This window comes from Cryptomeria japonica, chromosome 5 (assembly GCF_030272615.1).
Source record: "Cryptomeria japonica chromosome 5, Sugi_1.0, whole genome shotgun sequence".
Classification (NCBI taxonomy): Eukaryota; Viridiplantae; Streptophyta; class Pinopsida; order Cupressales; family Cupressaceae; genus Cryptomeria; species Cryptomeria japonica.
Window position 1 is genome coordinate 130398042 of NC_081409.1, and position 22078 is coordinate 130420119.

Below are 22078 nucleotides of genomic sequence, written 5' to 3' on the forward strand. Positions count from 1 at the left end.
TTGATATTATATAGGCTCGGTGGTCAACATAGAGTTACAACTCTATGTGAAACTTACACGGTTCCACATAGAGTCGTGACTCCTATGTGGAGCCATGTTTATCGATAACAATAATCAACGTATAACCAAACAATATGCAATCGGTATAGTTAGTGTAATCGATAATATGTTATGATAACAATATTTAATCATTGCATATATAGATCGGTATACTAGTACAATCGATGCTATGTATAATCAGTAATATAAGACTATTACTGATTATATATAGGATCGATGATATATATAATCCGATTGTCATATCAATGATTAAATCGATCATCATACAGTATATTAATCTATTATCAGAATGCAAGGATAGAAGAGAAAGATTAATCATGCAAATGTCCAAGGCCGTAAGGCCAATTAGACATTTGAATGGTTAGCGTCATCCGACCGTTGTTAACTAACTTCAACAGCATGAATTTAAATCATTAAAAATCTCTAAATTTCAAGGATTTTTTAATTTTGTCGAGTCGCGAGTCGAGCCGGCCTTGCCGAGTCTGAGCCAAGTCCGAGTTTGGGAACTTTGCTCTAAAGACTACAAATCACTATAGCAAATCACAGTAGCAGCAACACTGTAGCAAAATCGTTGTAGCAGTGACATTGTAGCAATATCACAAACCCTTGAGAAATTACCCTAGCAATATACTCACAAATTCTCCAACCAAGCATGCTGAAAGAGAGCACTTCAATCTCTTTTATAACGCTCTCACAAGAGCTCATGCACTTGCTTTGCCAATGTGGGATAAATAGTTTAACATACACCCTTTTTACGACTTATGTCTCCGATGTATAATAAAATAAGGGGATCATTTTATCTAAAAATTTCCCACAACTATAGACTTAGCATTAATAAAATTAAATCTTTAAATTTAACTTTATAAACTAACTTTATTAATGCACAATAAATCATATCAATGAAAAATAAATCTTCTATAGATATTAAACATTTACCATCGACAAGTCACTTCCACTGGAGGTCCAATCAAGTCCAGAATGACTTACTATAAATAGTAAGTATGCTCAAAACTACCTTTGAACACCTCAGAATGATCTGCAACTGAAACTGCCTAGGCCAAAAGGCCTCTAAGTCCCTTTTCTGTCCTTGTAAACATTAGCCTACGAGACCATAGGGAAATAGACGAACGACACACTATAAATGCTAGAAAGGGGACATTACATTGAAGCTCTCATTCAAATAATTAAGAGTTGCACACATAAGGAGATGTTGGAATGAATAGAGGAGTTCTTCTAGGTGTTGTTGAGGACAAACCAAAATATGCATTAAGAAAGAGATGAAAGGATGGAAAGCCTGCATATGCAAACCTCCAAAAAGCGTGCAAAAGGTTTCATGCTAATGAAAAATTGTGCATTCCTTAAGCAGCAGCATACCTTGATAATCTAAATTCATTGTACTGAATTAACAAAACATGTCAAACATTCAACCTCCTTTCATTATTCATTGCCATGGTTTTAATACCATGCTAAAAATGGTAAAACTTGCATCATTTCATTCGATAGAATAACAAGTATATATATACAATAAGAAATGTAGTTACACTGATATCACCCAAATAATTTTCTAAAGGATGTTAATAGTTTATAATTTATCTAATGTAGGACTAACTTGGGGATGAGACAATAATCGCTAACCCAATGACACTACACAATTTACATTCAATGCAGCCTATGATAGAGCTTTTTCCTAAGGAATATGGCTCCAAGAATCAACCCACCAGACAAATTGAACTGAGGTTGACAAATGATACGTCAATCGATGTAAGATACTAACAAACATCCAATGAACATGTGTAATCAAAGTAGAAAGACAGCAGCCTACTGCTGTTTACTTTCTTACTTCAAAAGAAGCTTTTTGTAAATATAAACTTTACGTGCTGCATCAATTATGCAAAATGAGATACGGTAAAGTGTATGTATGGGTTTCTGAAAGAAAAGAAACTACTTATGTTTCAATTTATGTTGACAGCATTATCTGATTAAAAATGCAAAACAGGAATGTTCATAACTAAACATAAAAATGGTCACATGGTATAGTCCAAGCTTGCATGAATAACCAAGACAATGAAGGCTTTTCAACTATTGTTCGCTACTTAGCATAATAAGAATAAAAATTTTAAAACACTAACCATGAAGTGACTTCTTAAAAAGTATGCATAAAAAACAACTAACCATGAACAGGCTTCTCAACAAAAGGCTTCAAGATTCGCTTTCCATGAACTTCAACAAAATCTTCTTCTTCTACAAAGTAATCCAACTCCTGGCAGGGATAATCCCTATTCACAAGTGCATAACAGGGAGTAGGAATGCCATATTTTGCAAGGCGCTGTCATTTAAAATAAGTAATACCTAAGGTGAGTATTAAATGACATAAAACACATATTTATGCAGCCCTAAAGTTAGAGATGATCATAAACGATTTTTCAAACTGTTATATCCTACATAAAAATTAGCTAGAAACCACAATACAAAGTTCAAATAATATTTTATTGTCCAAACATGACAGAAAAAATCTAAGACGACAAGAGCATAACATGTCTGAGCATATCAAAGGAGATTGAAATATTAACAGAACAAACTCTGTTCTTGATTGATGAACTTAAACAAAGTCAATGAAATAAAATGACATGACTTTTAGAGAACAAATAAAATAGCTATATCACATTTTCAGCCAATATTGCAAGGTTTCCAATGCTTATAAATGATCAATTTTATCAATCCAAAGTATCCATTACACATTTCCAGACACCGCTGAAAAACCTCAGGTCGCTAATTTCCTTACAGATAGAAGTAACTTGACTACAAAAAACTAGCTATAAACCTATAACAGATTGTGTTAACTAATGGAAATCATATTGATAAAAACAATCTAACATTGTCTCAGACATAGCTTTCAATAGTGCTAACCTGATAGAAAAAATACAAAATAAGAAGAACCTATCATTACCTCAGCCATAATTTTAAAACTCGCCAAGTAAATCAGACTCTTGAGCATTTCAGGTAACCATGTAACTCACATCCAAACTTGCACTCAGCACAAATCAGTTTTTCCAGATCCACCGGCTCACTAAACATGGAAAAAGGTCTGACATGGCAACACTACACTGAAAATGCACAATGTTTTTATCTTTTTTAGCAAGCCCACCCATGCCATTTCCTCACACAGTATTTTCAAGTTTGCTTAAGTGAATTCAAGCAAGTTTGAGGTGGAGTTGATTAGCAAATTTTTGCAAATTCTGGATTCTAAGTCAATTTCATTTTTATTAAGTAATACAAGAATATAATTTCTTTTCAAAATATTAACTTAAGAGTTTTAAGAATGTTTTGAATGCATTGAATTCAATTTTCATAAGTTTTAATACTAATTTAAGCTAATGTCTATGCACAAAAATACTAGCTTTTTTAGTTAGGGTTTAGGGTATAAAACAATTTAGTTATCATAAACTTGTTCATTGCTATTGCTATTCAGTTAGATCCAAAATGCATTTTACATTAATTTTATTTTATGTTCCCAATTCGAATTGTTATTTTTAAATTTTAAATGTTGGTTTTGTGTGCCTAAACATGTTATTTTATTAAAAATAAATTAAAAAACTGATTTTAAGATTAACATACAGTGGCATCAACCTTAGGGAACGCAAGATAACCCTTGCTGAAAGTCAAAAGAATGCCAGTTGAAAACATGGCACACTAGAGCCGAACCTGAAAACTGTTATTTGCAACTCTTGTGAGAAGAAGTTTCTAGAGGCATAAATTGCCTCATCTAGCATCCTCCACGTATTCCTTACCGCAATGTAAGACCATATCCCAATGCAATAAATGAAGCACAACAAGAGATATAGACAACCCTTCCATTGTTGGATCAAAAGAAATTAGAGATGGCAAGGGCAAATGCATCTTCGTAAGAGCCACTAATTTCAACTTACCATGGTTAAGAGGTGGATATAATTGAGACTATTAACTCTACTCAAGATCCACACAACTGCAATGCATCCACCTTATCTAGCTTGAGTAAAGACAAATCACAAGGTGTTGTGTATTGAAACACACCCTGAGTAAAATGTTCACTTGAAGGTACAACATGGAACAAGGAGATACAAGAGAAAGTACAAAAGACTTGTGCTAATTTTTGGTACTACAACCTTCCTTACAATGATAGCAAGGGCCCATACTAAGAGTATTTAGTCATTGCATTTTGACAATTGCAAAGATACAAGGTGCCCTCTGCACATGACTCAAGCGGGCACTTACTCCAAAATGCTAGTGCAAATGGAAAATCAATCTTGGAAGAACAAAGGAAATAATGGTGCAAGTTTGGATGCACCATACTTTTAAATTGATGGATAGGTGGAAGAAACCACACCCTCGTCAACTTTCTAGCCATTTTGAATAGTAAATTGGTGTTTTTGAAGTACAAACATGGCCCTAACAAAGAAAAATATGCAAAATATTTGAGTCTAATGTTGGAGGAGATTGTGTTAAGGGATGAATCTGGCCCACTTGTTTAAGTTTAATCTTGGCCATTCATCCATTTTGAAACTCTATATAAAGGAGTTGGTTTCTCCTTTATTGGGAGTAAGAAGTTAAAGATTGTTGCAAAGGATCTGGCAAAATTTATACAGATTTTAATGGATGTTAAAGCTGTGTCATTTTACCGTGAGTGCATGGTCCTCTTCTCCACCCTTTTTAAATTTCTGCAAATGTATTTAATTTTCAGACAGCTTGTTTAGATATATATTTGATAGAAATCTTGGTTCATACCATTAAGAAATAACTAATTGTTATTCCCACTGTATGGTTAGTCTGAGCCCAATTTTATGCTAAGTTCGGTTGTTAAATTTGAATGAATGGGTGTGAAAATCCAACATATATATTCAGCAACTTGAAAATTTAAAGTTCCTAGATGATTGCATCGGTTTTTACCTAGTTGTGCTCATTTGCTGGCAAAGTAAATTCTGGTTATTTTAAGATTTCCGTCTATGTGTCTCAATATGTTGTCTTAGTTAAGTTAGCTAGCTATTCTTATTACTCTCTATCCTTATCCCTTTTTTCCCCTTTTTTTTTAACCCGCAAGTCAAAACTAAAGCAGCATCATGTTAAAGGTAAATCGGATGAAATCAAACTGTAAGATCTTAGGGAACCTATGCAAAACCAATTCTGTCTAACCGTAAGTCCCCTTTGTGTTTCCAGCAAAACACATCAACTGTTGAGCTATCCTGCAGTCAAGACCTGACAATCGAAACCTTGAGGTCGTCCCCATTGATCAATTAAAACAGCATTAGGGATTTCCTTATCTCAAGAGAGGATAGGATACTTCACATTCTATTATGCGTTGATTGCACAGAGTCCTAGTTCCGCGATTTTAGCCACGTCAACACACAGTTTAAACTTACCATCTGCATTGGCATATATATTTAGTGGAGAAAAACATTGTTCTCATTGTTAACATTAAATTTGATTTTCATCAAAACGTCATAAAGCAAATTTATGATTTTCCATACTTATTCTAGCAATTGACATTTTGATAATGTGTTTCATGGCATTACTGAGATTAGAACTTCCTTTTTAAGTTTCATGACTTCACATTTTTAATCTAGCTTTTCCTAGTTCTAGTGTGGCTGAAATATTCTAGAAAAATTGTGTTGCATATCAATATTTGCCATGTCGATGATAGATAGCGTCGGTCGAATTCCTCTTGGCCGACTCAGCATGGTCAAACGTGTGAATGGCCTATCGGCCTTACACATTTGATGCACCGTCTAATATTAATCTATTAATATATTCTTAGTGAATTAGAGGAGTCTCTTTGGGTTTGCTTTAAATTGTTACAAGCCAACTTTTGACTAAAAGTCACGAACCTCTATTGAAAGTATGCGATATGTAAAGGGAGACGACTCTTGGGCATCACCTATCGACAGATATATAAGAAGCATTGTCTTCTCTCCTTGGCATATACAAGTTCGGATATAACAACTACACTAGCAGATCTGTATTCATCTACAACAGACAGGATTCACATTTGTAATGTCCCCACTTTGAAATAAAATTCAATAATAAATGATAATAATAAAATTAAAATATAAAATAAGATAATTAAATATAATTAAATATGATTGATTAAAAATTAATTAAGTTAATGAAAAGTCAAAAGAAATGAAAGGAAAGGTTGTGACTCCCTCAACAATGAGATATAAAAGGGAGAAGAGAACCTCATTTGAGAGGGGGAATAATTTGGAAATGAGAAGTGCAGATCTGATTTAAATGATAAGTGCAGATCTGATTATAAGAGGTTGTGTCCCTTTCAAAGGGCAGAAATAATGAAGAGTTGCACTCTTTCAAAGGGTGCTAATGATGAAAGGGTGATTCTCTTGCCAAAGGGTATACATGATGAAGAGGTGTGACCTCTCCCTCACATTGAGAGATATGAAGGAAAGGAATCAAAAGCATCTAGTAAGATCACCATTGATCAGATTAGATCAGAATTGTTATCAAGTTACAGGCAGTAACATTTGTGTTCTTGGTGGTATGCATGGGGATGTGCTTAATAAGTATGCTTAATAAATGAAGCCCAATAATGTTCTTATGCAGAATTAATAGTAATGATAATATGGACTGCAATATGTATGAAAGTCATACTTAATTTCATATATATATCCATAATATACTTATAGTCTAAATCATGTTATTACTTTCCGTATTTAAGAAGATGGGATTGAGAAGTTCCAAAGAGGAACAGTCTAAATCCAAGCAATAGGTTAAGTCCCAAGATAGGGTGGGGATCAGCGACCCATAAGCCTTGAGGGTATAGACCCAAGATAGGTAAGGGCTTGGATCTGTAAACTTTGAGGGAACCTATTGTAGTTGGTCTCTAAGCGCTTTGGTAACATATGTAAACCCTTCTCCCTTAAAACTGAAGTAGTAGCAAGGTTTGATATCTATATTAAGAACTATGAATAATGAAATTAATCAACTAATGAGGAAAATAGACAAGCACTTGTTAATAACTTATTGAAGAAAATCTATCAATTTTAGTATATTTAAATAGATCAGGTAGGGGACATTACAACATTGTATTCATCTACAGCAGACAGGATTCACTCCTTGTGACATTCGATATATATATATTGAAGATATTCACAGCAAGTTCAAACAGAACATATATCTCAGGCAGATCGAAAACATATTCAGCAGATTGTATGTACACAAAAGAAGTTCAAATCCAACATTCTTCATAAGCAGTCGAAGTTCATATACATTTGAATTCATATTCACAGTTCGAATTTCTCACATCACCTTGTATGGTGAATTGATGTGTGCACAGAGCTTTAAGGAGTGAATCTATTTTGTAATATCATACTTAACTTAGATCTAATAAATATAAATAGAGACTTGTGTGGCTGGGTTTTTTAACCTTCACGAAGAAGGTTTTCCCAGGGTAAATTCTGTGCATTTGTGTTTGACTTACTGCCTACCTAATCTGATCATTAAAATTTAACATGCCAAACTAAATATCAAAGGTCTACCAAAAAAAATTTGGGGCATTATAAAAATCTCAGAATGAAATGCAAGTCATATACTTTAGTTTAGTTTGAAATGTATATGTATAATTCCAAACAAAATTAATAGTTTGAAATGCACAAATTTTTTTCAAAACAACATAAATACAATTCAAAACAAAAGTAATTTGTAATAACTAGAAAGACCACTTTACCTTGTTGATTGTCTCTAATATTGGCAATATCCACCATACTACAAGATCATGGCTCCAAGTTCAACAAAAACTAATTTGGAAATGGATGGACTTACAGCCACAAATCCCCAACTCTTTAAGAAATATTATAATGTTATTGTAAATAAAAAATTCCAATGATTTAATCCAGTTTCAGTAGTACAATGAAACGGTCAAGCTAAATTCCCTATATACAAGAAAAGACAAGAAAACTGCAACATTCAATCAATTAAAAAAAGTTAAGTACCACATAACACACCTCATATACCTTCCGCCTATCATGAAGAAGATGCTGGGGTGCCAATTCATTCACAAGAAAAGGCCTGAAAGAACAAATGGAAGAAAACTTCAAAACACAGTATCCAGTTCTCTAAGCTAGGTAGACATTTCCCTGCCAGCTTGAGATTTTAATTGTGATAAAAGTAAGCACAACAATGATGGCAAAGAAACCCATTGTTTTTGGGAGAATTATCAGCTTCTAAAGATGATCAAACTGAACCAAAGAACAAAATAGAAGGGTTGCTATAAAGAAAATGCAGCTAGAAAAGAAAAAACAAATAATAAAGCAACTAATTGGAATGATTGGAAAAATATGGTTTTAGACTTGGATTCTTCCAAGCCTAACACTTTCAATTCCCATAAAAAAGGAACCAAACCATTAAATATTATAACTTCACTACTTCTAGGGACTCTAAAGAAACCTCAAAGATAGGAAAATTACGGTGGCTGTGCTTGACCCTAAGAATAAAAGCACCCTAAGAAGTTGACTTTGCCACAAAGAAGTAAACTTAAATATTGATGTAAAATATTGAAGCCAACAACATCCAAAACAAAAACGTGCATGACTCCCATTTGTTTTTCACATGTAAATATGAGTCGGAATCTAGCCACTAAAAGAGACAAGCAATAAAAACTATTAAACAGCAGGGAAAGAAACTAACTTTCGAAGAGCTGCATAAGCTTCAGCTTTCTCAAGAGGATAACCAGTGGAGTAGAAAGCAATCAAGCAATCACATATTGGCCACCTGCAAAACCATAACATCTCAAAACCAAATAAAACATCATATGATTCAGTATGCCTCACAAGAAAAAATCTATACATTAGATGAGCTCAAGACATTAAAATTATATTAACATATAATACAAATAACCCTGGTAAAAAAATAAAACATGGTGTCATGTTAAACTTGTTGAAGCAAGTACATGAATAATAAACAATATTAGATATCTTAGACAAAATAACCCATTGATTGTGGTATTGGTTCCCAGTGGGCACATATAATAAAATCGGTAGGCAACAAGCAATTTTATTATGAAAGAAGTTTGCAGTATATACAATAGGTAGTCAGGTAACTTGTAACTGATTAAATACGTGACTAACCAGCCACTATTCACTATTAAAGAATGACAATGAATTATTAGTATTGTTTAATATTGCATAAATATTTAGATATGATATTTTATTTCATTGATCCCCAATTACTATATCATTTTCTCAAGGATACAATTCAAAAAGTTTTGAAAATTTTCAGATTCACTATTGCATGTGATTTGGTAAATATGTCAACACATTGCTCTTAAGTTGAAAAAATATTGTAGTGAACATTATGTTGTTGCACATGCTCGCAGATATAGCAAGTAGCAACAAACAACCTCAATGCATTTAATACACTCAAGAAAAACCAGGTTATGAACAAGCTTCAACACTCCCTAGTTGTCGCTAAAAAAACCATAGATGTTTCTAAAGCACATTCATTCCTATCAAAAATGTGACATATCTATATCACTTCACAAATAACTCCACCTCTAGCATGATATTTTGCATCTATGGAAGAGCAAACAATACTGCTTTGTTTTTTACACCCCCATCATATAGGACTAGATCCCAAAAAGAAAACAAAGTGTAAAGTGGACTTCTGGTCATCTAAAGAGCCAACATAGTCCACATCCATGTATCCTCATGAAGAAATATGTTCATTTCGTTTATATTCTAGGCCATACTCCACTATACCACAAATATATCTCAAAACTCACTTTTAGGCTTTCCAAAATGAAGCCTTGGGTTCCTACATAAACCTTGAAAGAACACTAACTGCATAGCTGATATTTGGGCAAGTGTACGTCAACAAATTGAGACTCCCAATCAGTTGGTGATATGAGGTAGCATTCACCTAAGGTGATGGATTATGCCTTGAAGTGCAATCCTGTCTCTATTGGTGTTCTTGGTGTAATTATGACATTTTACTTTGGTTTATTCTTTCCTAGGTCCTGTTGTGCGTTGCACACGCTCCTTGTCGCCGACTGGGTCCCCCTTTTCTTTTTTGGTCTTTTCGCCTTCGCCCTGTTGAGTTCTGTGCAAGGTGTCTCGCGTCCTTTTGAGCATGCCCGTAATTAGTCCAGGAGATGATGTCATGAGCGGAAGCTTGGAAATCCGTAAGATTAGTTTAACATTCGGGCGTTAAAATTCCAAGAGATTGTTTAAAACTTGTGAAATCGCCTATGATAGGTGAGAAATGGCAGAAGCTTACAAATTCCCGAAAGATGAAGCGCCTAAAGGTCACAGAAGGACCCAAAGTGTCGATTTTCGCCAAAGGATATAGAGGAGATATAAAAAATGCAAAGTGTCAAAAAGTTGACAAAACCTCTCAAAATCCCGAAATTTGCACTAAGGGGGAAAATTGCAAAGGTTTTTAAGAAGTTTACAAAATGGGTAGAAACCCCGAAATTCGCCAGTATTGGATAAAATGTAGGAATTTGTAAGTTTGCAAAATGCCTAGAAACCCCGAAATTTGCCATGAGGAGGAAAGATGTCAAAGTTCCTTTTAACTTTTCAAGAGTGCCCATATCGCCGAAATTTGCATTAGAGGGCTTAAAGTGCGAAAAGTTTGAAAAGTTTGAAAAACCTCTCCAAACCCTAAAAATCGCATTATAAGGGAAAAGTGATAGAAAATGAAAAACGTGCAAAACATTTTAAAATGCCGAAGTTCGCATTATAGGTAAAATCGCGATTTTTTAACAAAGTTTGAAAAGGCAAACAAATTGCCAAAAATCGCATTATAAGGGAAAAGTGATAGAAAATGAAAACTTGCAAAACATTCTAAAATGCCGATGTTCGCATTACAAGGTAAAGTTGCGATTTTTGACAAAAGGCAACCAAAATCGCCAAAAAGATCGCATTCCAAAGGGTAAGTGCAAAAAGTTATAAGAAGTTTTCAAACCTCTTCCAAACGCCGAACTTTGCAAACCTCCCCAAAATGCCGAAGTTTCAACTATAAAGCAAAATCGCAATTTTCACAAAGTTTAAAAAGAGACTCCAAATCCCAAAAATCGTGATCTAGAAGGTAAATGCAAAAAGAAATGAAGAAAGTTCGAAAAGAACCCAAAAACCCGAAGTTTTCAAAAATCGGGATTTTTTTAAAAAGTTTGAAAAGCAACATGAAATGCCGAAAAGCGCATTATGGGGAGATGAATGAAAGAAATAAAGTTTCCAAAAGCACCCAAAAACCCTGAAGTTCGCATTACAAAGGTAAATCACGATTTTTAACAAACTTGCAAAACGTTCCAAATCACCGAAATTCGAAAGGACTCCCCAAACAGCGATTTTTGGTGAAAGCTTAAAACTTGCAAAATGTCCTACATTCTCCGAAATTCGCCATCTAAGGTAATATCGCGATTTGTTTGGCAAGTGTTAGATGTCGTGAGGTTAAAAAAGCATTCCAATCTCCCGAAGTTTGGCAAAATCACGCAGAGGTTTAGAGAGTTTTCAAAAAACGCCCATCTTTGACGCGACTAGAAGAGAAATCACAAAGTTTGAAGTTTGAAACCCTTCCCCCCATTCTCTGAAATTCGCCAGAAACGGCGTGAATGTTGAAGCGTGAAGTTTGAAAAGCTCTTCAAACCTCCAAAGTCGCAATTTCAAACTTTGCAGAGAGCAATCCAAATGCCAAAGTTCGTGTAGGAAGAAAAATTGCGATTTCTAAACATTGCAAACCCATTTCGAAACGCCCCAAGGTAAATCACGCAGGAGTAAATTGCCAAAATCTCACCAAGGTTAAAATTGCTAAGTCTAAGTGTTTAAACTGCATTTTCTCTCCAAACTTAGGCGCGAAATCAGAGGAATAGGGAGTTAACCATTGCAATTTGAAATTGCAGAACTCTCCCATTCCAAATTTGCAAGTTGTGAATTTGTCTTTTCAAAGCGTAGGGCATAAGAGAGGCTTTTTTTCAAATTCCAAAGGAAATCATTCCTGCAGGTCAGATTGTGCAGATTGACACCATTCGTTTCGCCAGGTAAGTTTGCTTTGTCTCTCTTAAAATCATTTAAAATATATGCAAAATTGGATAGATGTGTTTGTGTAAAATTGACCAAATGATTAAATCCTTAAACCGCATCTTTTCCCGTTTAAAAGGCATCAAGCAAAACAATTCAAATCAGAGTTTGTTCCCAGGAGTTAACCAGAAACGCATTTTTCAGACTCAGGGAATATTTAAACCTCACCCATTATGAAAATTGATCTTAAAATGTCTAAGTGCAAATTTAGCAGTCGAAATCGCCTAAGTCCTTGAGCCGCAGCCGAATAAGTAAATTTTTTAATCGAAGAGCTTCATAATGTTCATGTTCAAATCAAATCAAGCTCTTTAGTTGAAGTGTCATGCTTTCTTCAAATTCAGTTTTCAAATTAATCCTTGTCTGCTAATGTATCCCTTTTATCTAACCCGCTTTATTTCCTTCATATCGTCTCGTAATCCGCATCTGGTTGTGCAAGATAGATGCCTAAATCTGCGGTAGAGTCCTCAAAAACACCTGGTGCAGCCGAAACGTCCTAAGCATCCAAGTCAGACCTCCCTCGCAGAGTCGAAAAGATGAAATATCAGTATCAGAGAGGAGGACTGAGGGAATCAAAGGTTCAAAGCATATGGGAAAATGTAAGTGATACTGACCTGGGCCACATTGATATTCAAGATTTCAGAAACAGAGTATTCTCCCCTAATGCCTATGGCAGGCCTAGGCGGATGATGGAGAGTGGCATCGCCCAGGCAGCAGTATTTCCCCCGTCAGTGCAAAATTATGAGCTGGTAGTAGAGGCTGCCCGACATTACCAACCAAACACCAAATTGGTACTCCTCAGTGTTCCACGGGCATTGGGGACGGGGGGACGGGGGGACGGGGGGGACGCGTTTCCGGGACGGGGGGACCAAGGGCCTAAATTTGGGGACGGCGGGGTGGTGGTGCTCATATACTTGTACATATACATATAGTACTTGAAAAACTAGTTTTGAAAAGATGTATGACAGTTTTACAGTGTAAGAATTACATTTGAAATGAGACTATAGGAAATTTGAAATACTAAAACTAAATACCAAGATTTCTAAGTTGTGTTGTTATATGGAGCCTAATCAAACTCGGAGGTTAGATTTTCCCTACTTCTATCGGCGCGGTTTCCCCCTATATTTTTCAACGGGGGTTTGGGGGCAGTGCCCCCAAGTTGGGGTCGGGTGTTATTTTTCTATTGGCCCACGTCCAATTAGAGTTACCCCTTAACCCTCAAAAAATTTAAAAACTCACTTTTTTTTTAAATTTTAATTTTAAACATTGCATATAAGTGGGGGCGACAGGAGACGTCTGGGCGTCTCCCCGTCCTTGGAGAGACGTCTGCACGTCTCTTGAAGGACAGGGAGACGCCCAAACGTCTCCCAAGGAGACGTGGAGGCGTCTCCATGTCTCTTTGGGAGACGCCCAAACGTCTCCCAAGGAGACGTCTCCACGTCTCCCTGGGAGACGCGGGGACGCGGGGATGTCTCCGCGTCCCGGCGGCGTTTGGGTGGCGGTGGCGGGATGGCGGGGGACATCGCGTCCCCGTCCCCGAGACGTTTCTGACGAGGGGACGCGCCCAAAAAGGGGGGGGACGCGTCCCCGTGGTTCACTGGTACTCCTTGAGAATGTGGTCCTCGCCGACTTCACTCCTGAAGCCATTGGTGACGCGTTTGACATCCCCTTCCCGAACAACCCCATGGCAACAACTATAGATGAAGCGCTAGTGGCGTATGATATGAACCCTTCCAAGTGTAGAACATTGATAAATGAGGAGTGGTACAAGGAGAGAAGACCTCCAAGCATTAGAATTGGGAAAAAGACCCCAAGAAGCGACTTTGACAATGAGCATGGAGATATGGTCACATTGCTCAGCAGGGTTATGGGACTCCCCCAATCTAACTACTTTGAAGAGTGGATGTTTTACTTTACAGAACAGGTCTTCGCTGGGAAATCCAAGTTCGACTAGACCCAGATCATAAGTGACAACATCCATACCCAGTTGATTGAACTTGAGGAGAAGAAGTACTTTACCATGACATCCTATCTAGTCTATATGTTCGCTAGAAACCAACCACTGCCAGGTTTAATCATGAAAGGTGAAATTGGGAATGGGCCCAATCAGGTGAAGGTATATGATTGCTACCCACAATTACATTATCAGGACATAGCTCAAAGAGAAAAGAATAGCCCTGCCTATGCAGTTGGCCAGTATGAGCGTGTCAATGACGCCTTCACAATGCGCCTGGTCAAGCTGATGCAAGGAGGACTACACATAAGGCTTTCAGAGCAAGCTACCATTCTGATACAGAGGTACGGCGCCTGGTTCATCCAGTTCCCAAGATTCTCCTACATCCGAATAGCTGGCTTTGAGGGCGCTACTTTCCGACTTCCACGATATCCAACCGACAAAATAGTTATTCTGGAAGTCGCGAGGCAGGCACATCCGGCGAACAGTTTACTCAGAGAAAAGAGGCAGTTTGGATCCGTCTTCCCTATGATTATAGGTAGCCTTGATGTCCATCTGAAGAATCCAGCCCATGCAGAAGAATCCCTTGCAGAACTAGCCTCTTACGGCCTACAGGAACATTTCCCAAGGAAATTCTTTGATCACGACAATCTAGCAAAGAGAGCCTACGGTAGGCAATACAGAGCAAAGGAGTCAGTTGAAGATTATTGGAAGAACTGCTCTAATGACTATGAAGTCTGACGGCGCGAGTATTCGAGGCTGAGTGTGCAGCAAATGCAACTCTATGAATACCGTCGGGTCCCGGATCAGCTAACGGATTCTGGAAATTGCTTACAAGTCCGAGAATTTGAGGCAGTAAGACATCTCTTGCCAGGCATCGATTGGTCACAAGATCCAATCACTGATTTTGAGGCAGTCATGGCAGCCCCAGGAAGGTACACTGATCAGTGGTTGCACCAACAGATTGAGCGGTTGATTCATGAGGGAGTCCAATTCACCTACCAAATGATGGGTAGCTTTGATTCTTAGTCCTTCGAAGATGAGGGAACCTTGAGTGCACCAAAGGAAGAGGTTGAAAAGCCCGAAAAAAGGAAGAAGGCTAAAGCCAACAGAGGGACTCGGATATCTAAAACAACAAGAAGGGAGAAGATCCCTATTAGGAGACTGGAGGTCACTTCATCATCAAAAGACCCCAGTTCATCTGATGATATAATAGAACTAGATTATATACCTGCCCCGCCTTCCCAGAGCGATGTTGACGCATTCGGAACTGATGATCCTCCTACACTCGACATGCTAAATGAAGAGGTGAGGGTCATTGAGGCTGCCCATCCTGAGAATCAAGTGGAGGAAGGAGAAATTCCGTCTACTCAGGGGGTTGAGGTACATGAACCCACCCAGGGGAGCCACCATGAATTGCAACTGCATAGTACTGCCAAGGATGACTCCACTGTTGAAGGAGAACAAAGGACAGATGAGAGTCACGAGCCTGAAAGGACTGAAGAACAACCATCACATGAAAACACCAGACAGTTGTTCAACAAAGTAGGAGAGAATTCAACTGCAAGCAAGGGACTTGACACTTCCTCCACTCCTCCTGTAACAGAGCAGCTACAAATATGCGATGAGCCAACTGAAAACATTAAAGAGCAGAGTGGGAATTTAACCATAGCATTAGGGCAGACCATACCTCAAGATTGGTTAATTGCTCGAGCTTAGCGAAAGGCAACCACCAAGCCACCCATTGACTTGGAGGACATTTTCTCGCGCGTAGACGAAGCCAAGTACAAGAAAAAGAAGAAGCCTAAAGCATATTCCCGGATAACCAAAGATGAACAAAGGAACCGTAACCTCCATATTGCCACCCCGCCTGTCGATAAGCCAGCAGATTAGGTTACACTGGCTAACTATAGCATCATAATTGTCCCCATTGAACGAGCCACCAAGGAACAGGAAAGGGAGGAGTTCAAGGACTCCGTGCAAAACATGCTCAAACAACTCGAAGAGATAACTGCTGAGAAAGACATGTATCGAGTTCATGCTGAGCAGGCCGAGGTGTACATTGATCAACTCCTGAGACCATTGCATAATGCCCCCGAGTCCCATATTCCCCCAACAACATTGGCACAAAGGACCAGCACAGAATTTGAAGGAGTACAAGATACTGCCAAGACCGTCAAGGAATGGGATGCGAGGCATTAAAGAAAGGGGAGAGCAAATCATTGAAGAGGTAAAAGAAATGGCCCACCACCGGGAGACCATTCTGGTCAAGTTGCTCGAGGTAAAGCGGGAATGCCTCAAAGTCCATGAGGTAGCTGCTACAACTCTTCCTCTCGTAAGAGCTCTTTTCTGGACCCAAGCACAGATTCCTACATTGTCCGCCATCCTGGACCCCCACGACATCAACATTTTTAAAGAATGGTACTGGACTATCACTATGAAGAGTGAGACAAGAGAAATCATTGACAAAGAGCAAGATGCATGCATGGGAATTCAGAAGAACATGCAGGAACTTGGCAAGACAATCCTCCGATCAATGGTTTTGGGTTGGAAAAATGATCTGTCCGATGACGTAGTACAACCAAACTAGGAGAAAAGATTGAGAACAGATAAGATCGCCTACTCAACTGAGGACCTGGATTTTGCCGGTAAAATACATTCAGACATTTTGTGTTTTGAGGCTCATCGATCCAACTAGCAGGATGGTTTGAAGCACATAGATCGTTATCTAGAGGGCATGCAGTATAAAATACATCATCCCCCTATGCCTCAGTTCAAGGTGTTGTTCCAGTTGTGCATCAGGTTCCAAGAGTATGTTTGTGAAGAACGTGCAGCAGGTCAGGACCTTTGGAAAGAGTATTTGCATGGCGAGGATGAATTTTTAGTAAGAGGATATGAAGCTGGAAAAGAAAAAGTGCTTTCTTAAAAAAAAAAGCATTTTTCTTTTAAATTTGAAAAAGCACTTTTTGGCCAATGTTCATATTTGACTGCCAGGTCAACTGTAAACTTTAAACTTTGTGCATGTGCACTTTTTGAATTATTATGGATGGTTTTTAATTACCTTTTTTAGGTAGTTATTGCTCCCCTTTGGGTCGTTACTGATATTTACCTTCCATTTATGGGTATCGGTACCTTTTTGTACAGATGAAGGGCCACTTGTTTAGTTTAAATCTTGGCCATTCATCTATTTTGGGAAATCTATTTAAAGGGACTAGTTTTCCCTCATTTTTGTAAGAAGTTCAAGGATTGTTGTTGAAGCTCTGGCGAAACTTACACATGATTAATGGAAAATTAAGGTTGTTTTCATTTCATTTGTGAGTGCATGGTCTCCTTCTTCACCATTTAAATTATTATGTTATGTCTTTCATTTTTCAATAGCATTTTTAGGATAAACATCTGATAGAATCCTCGTTGTTCATACCATTAAGGATTGACTGACTGTCATTCCCTTTGCATGGTTAATCTAAACCAATCTATATGCTTAGTTTGGTTATTAAACAGTTAGTGAATGAATATTAAAATTCTGAATCTATGTTTAATAGCATGAAAACTTATTTTCCCTTGAAGATCGCACTAGATTCTTAAAAACATTGTGCTTAAATAGCTAATAGTGTTAAATCTGGTTAATTGGAGGTGTCTGTCTGTTTTTCTTGAACATGTTGTCTTAGTTAAGTAATTAGATTTTCTGTATCTCTTCTCCCATCCCTCTTTTTCCCCTTTTTTTACCAAGAAACCCCGCAACCCTGCTGAATTAGTATCTATCCAACTGAAATCAACCGATAACGAGACTCTTAGAATTTTAGGGAACTCATCCGAAAATTGTCCATCTCACCGTAAGTCCCCTTTGTGTTTCCAACAAAACACATCAAACCACTGAGTAATCCCGCAGTCAAGACCTGACAATCAAAACCTTGAGGTCATCCCCTTTGATCAAACAAAAAACAGCATTAGGGATTTCCTTATCTCAAGAGAGGATAGGATGCTCGGTCAGATCATTCAATCCTGCGTTGGCTGGATGGAGTTTGCAGCAATGCGACTTTAGACACGTCAACAAGTCCTAATTACACTTTACTTAAGCTTACTTAGGGAATTGCATAGGAGTAGTTGGACCTCTCCACTTTAGGTGGAATTATCACTTTATCACATTATCATATCCACCTTTCGTGGTTGCACTTTGCCACCTTTAGTGGTGTTATCAAGTGATCACTTTTCCACTTTAAGTGGGTTGATAGCTTTTCGCTCTACTTATCTTGTCATTGTCTCATTCACTCACCTTGGCTATATAACCAAGGGGGTCTTCTATGTACTTTTGTCCAGCTTATTCCATCATTGATGAGAATACAATTTGTTCTTGTCACTATTGTTCTCTCTTATTATTGTGCTATCCAATAGGCCTCCACATCATGTGTGGCTATTTCTATAGCCAATTCTTATAGGTGTCAACATGGGCTTGCAATCTTCCATCCTAAAATTTTCAAGCAATGTCATGGCATATTATCTGAGATTCATAAGTATGATTCTTCTTTTGCCATATTTCTAGTCTAAGATAGTAACGTGGGAGCTTGAGATTTGTCACATCAAATGATCATTTTAGATTGTTCTCTTTGCATTAATTCTATTGCAAACTCCTAGTGATAACTAGATTGTTGATATATACTATTAACATACAAGCTCCCCCTTATAGAGATTGGGAGCAAGGGATTCCTCATGAATATAAAACTAAAGACATGCTCATTGAAATTGATGTGCTAAGCTCTGGGAGCATATTTCAGAGAGAATTTACAAATTTGCACACTTTGTGTTCCTCTCTAGGTGCAATATACCCCTCAAGTTTAGTCATATAGACTTCTTATCTGAGATCTACATTAAGGAAGACACTTTAGATACCCAATTAACAAACCTACCACCAAAACTGCATTGTCATTGCCAAAAGGCCCAAAAATATTATGAGACTTGATTTTTGTGGTAAAGGAAAAGGTTTCTTTATAGTTAATACCTTCTTTTCATGCATAACCCTTAGGTACATGTCAGTCCTTGTACTTGTCAATGCTATGTAAGAACCCAACTTGGCTCTCCTCTGCTGACTGTTTCTTTTGAATGCAATAGATTTGAATTTGTTTTGGTTTTTGAATGTTTATAGATTTTTTTTGTGTTTTTTTTGGTAATAATGAGCAATGAAACAATACTGGAATAAACTCCTATGCTTAAAATAATACTGGAACAATAATATTACTGCTGGAATTAATTTACGAAACTATCTAGGGAATGTTTGTTCTGTTTTATGGCCAATATGCCTGGAAAACAAATTCATTACAATGTAAGATAAAAACCTGATTTTTGCTGTCCCAGTAGTTGAAAAAAAAATCTGCCAACTGCAAATTTTAATTTTTTTGAAAAAATTACTGTTCACGCGGTACTGTAGCAATCCGTACGGCGGCACTATTCACGCGGTATTGTTCACTCGGCACTGTAGCAGTCCGTATGGCGGTACTGTAGCGTTTACTGTAGCGCGGGTACTGTAGCAGCAATTGTATTTTGAAATGATTGCTTCAATTCTGATTTTTAATGGCTGCCAAATGAAACTGTAGGTCTGCAATTAATATATATTCGAAAATCTGCATACCCTAGATGTCTTCCCTTCTTTTTAAAGCCCAAATAGAACTCCAGAATGAAGCTCTCCTGAAATGCCAAATTTAGTGGATATTTCACCACCTCAAATGGTTGCAACACTGAAGAATTGTCGGTCTCCAATGGCTGACTGAATCAGAAACCCTTGGCTTCTTCTCCCAAGTTCATAACAAACAAATATCAATTCTCTGGATGGATGATATAAAATGAGCTCTTAAGTCCCTTCTTATTCTTTCTTATGAGAGCTCGAACACTTTCTTGGCCAATGTGGGATTAAAGACATATTCACACATTATAATATTAAAGTGACTTTATTATTATAAAGTTACTTTATAACTTTATAATAACATTAAAATATTTAAATAAATCACTTAAGTCACTTTTAATTAAATTAATTAAATATAAAGTCACCTTTTTTTAATTTTATTTTATTTAATGACTTAATAAGAAATTAATTTAATCAATTTCTCCTTATTTCTCCACTTAGCCTTCGGAGAATGTAAAGGCTAAGAACTCCAATGAGATGCTAAAAAGGTGGGGACATTACAGTCCGCCCTTCCTGAAATTGCTTGTCCTCAAGCAACTTCAACTCCGGATGCTGCAAAATCTCCTCATTCTCCCAAGTAGCATCCTCTACTGGCAAATCCTTCCACTTCACCAAATATTCCCGGATGTTACGTCTCCTGAAGTTCCTTTCTCTGAAATCAATGATAGCCTCCGGTATCAAAACAAGTTTTCCCTCATCATCCAAGGGTGGTAGTACTGTAGAAGGCACAATATGATGTCTTAGCGCCTTCTTGAGGCGTGACACATGAAAAACGTTGTGCACCTTGCTCTCTGCCGGTAAATCTAACTCATAAGCCACCTCTCCCACTTTCCTGATAATCCTAAATGGACCATAGTATCGTGGCTTAAGTTTCTCGGCACCACTCTTCTTGAGAGTGGATTGACAGTAAGGCTGCAACATAAGATACACCATATCTCCAACCTCAAAAGTCCGCTCAGTCCTCTTCTGATCTGCATACTGCTTCTGCTGATTTTGTGCCTTAGTTATATTATCCTTGAGAGTCTTAACAATGTCTTGACTCTCCTGTAACAAATCACCTACACTGGGCACTCTACTGTCACTCAAAAGCAGATCCATAAAATTGGGTGCCTCATACCCATACAGGGCCATAAAGGGTGACATCTGAATAGACATGTGATAAGTGGTATTGTAGCAATACTCACAGAGATAAATCCACTTTACCCATGCCTTCTGTTGCCCTGCTATATAATTTCTGAGATATCCCTCCACCCATTTGTTCACTATCTCTGTCTGACCATCTGTCTGAGGGTGGTAGCTAGTAGTCGGAGTGAGCTCTGTCGCACACAACCTGAATAGCTCCTGCCAAAAGTGACTCATAAACCTACTGTCCCTGTCACTCACAATGCTCCGAGGTAAGCCATGTAATCTGAATATCTCCTTGAAGAACAACTCTGCCACCTGTGTAGCAGTGTATGTAGCAGTGATTGGAAAGAAGTGTGCAAACTTCGTAAGGCGATCCACAACCACATATATGCAGTCCCTGCCTTGGGCTCTAGGCAGTCCTGTGATGAAGTCCATAGACAAACACTCCCACTTCCTATCAGGAATCGGAAGTGGCTGAAGTAAACCGGCTGGATAGGAGTGTTCTTGCTTATTCTGCTGGCAGGTGGGACACTCCCTAACATACTGAAGTACCTCTGCTTTGAGCCCTTTCCATGTGAAGCGCTCTCTAATCTACCGGTATGTCTTGTAGAAACCAGGATGTCCTGCCATAGGTGAATCATGAAAAGATTTCAGAACCATCCTCCTCACTACTGATCCTGGAACCAAAAATATTCGCCCTTTGTAAATGATGAGCTCATTCACAAGGGTGTATCTGCTGTCCTGAATAGTCCCATCTATGAATCTAGCTGCCCAAGTATCCTTTGCATACTCTGCAAGGATCAAGTGTCTCCAATCCTCCGATATGTCTGTCAATAAGCTCAAATGGGGCCGACGTGATAAGGCATCAGCAACTACATTCTGTGTCCCCTTAAAATATGTAATGTCAAAGTCATAGGACTGTAACTTGCTCACCCACTTCTGCTGCCTATCATTGAGATCTCGCTGCCCCAAAAAGTATTTTAGGCTATTATGGTCGGTTTTGATACAAAATTTGCTACCTACCAAATATTGCCTGAATTTAGCCAAAGCATGCATAATGGCTAACATCTCCTTATCATAAATGCTGAACCTCCGCTCTGGCCCTCTCAATTTCCTGCTCTCATAAGCAATAGGGTGCTTCTCCTGCATAAGCACCGCTCCAATGCCCTCCCCGGAAGCATCACAGTGTAGCTCAAAAGGTTTGCTGAA

General features: G+C 37.9%; 1 protein-coding gene across 6 annotated transcripts in view; it reads right to left on the bottom strand.

Annotated features, from left to right (window-relative positions):
* The window catches only part of LOC131076618 (inositol hexakisphosphate and diphosphoinositol-pentakisphosphate kinase VIP2), a 311202-nt gene that overhangs the window by 210284 nt on the left and 78840 nt on the right, over positions 1-22078 (bottom strand). For 5 of the 6 annotated variants that reach the window (XM_058013892.2, XM_058013893.2, XM_058013891.2 and 2 more), the window contains exons 4-6: positions 8731-8814; positions 8049-8112; positions 2233-2386 (exon numbers count right to left, since the gene is read on the bottom strand). In XM_058013892.2, coding sequence (XP_057869875.1) covers positions 2233-2386; positions 8049-8112; positions 8731-8814 — 302 coding nt within the window. The remainder of the gene's footprint in view (positions 1-2232; positions 2387-8048; positions 8113-8730; positions 8815-22078) is intronic. The other variant, XM_058013895.2, reaches the window with a different exon arrangement.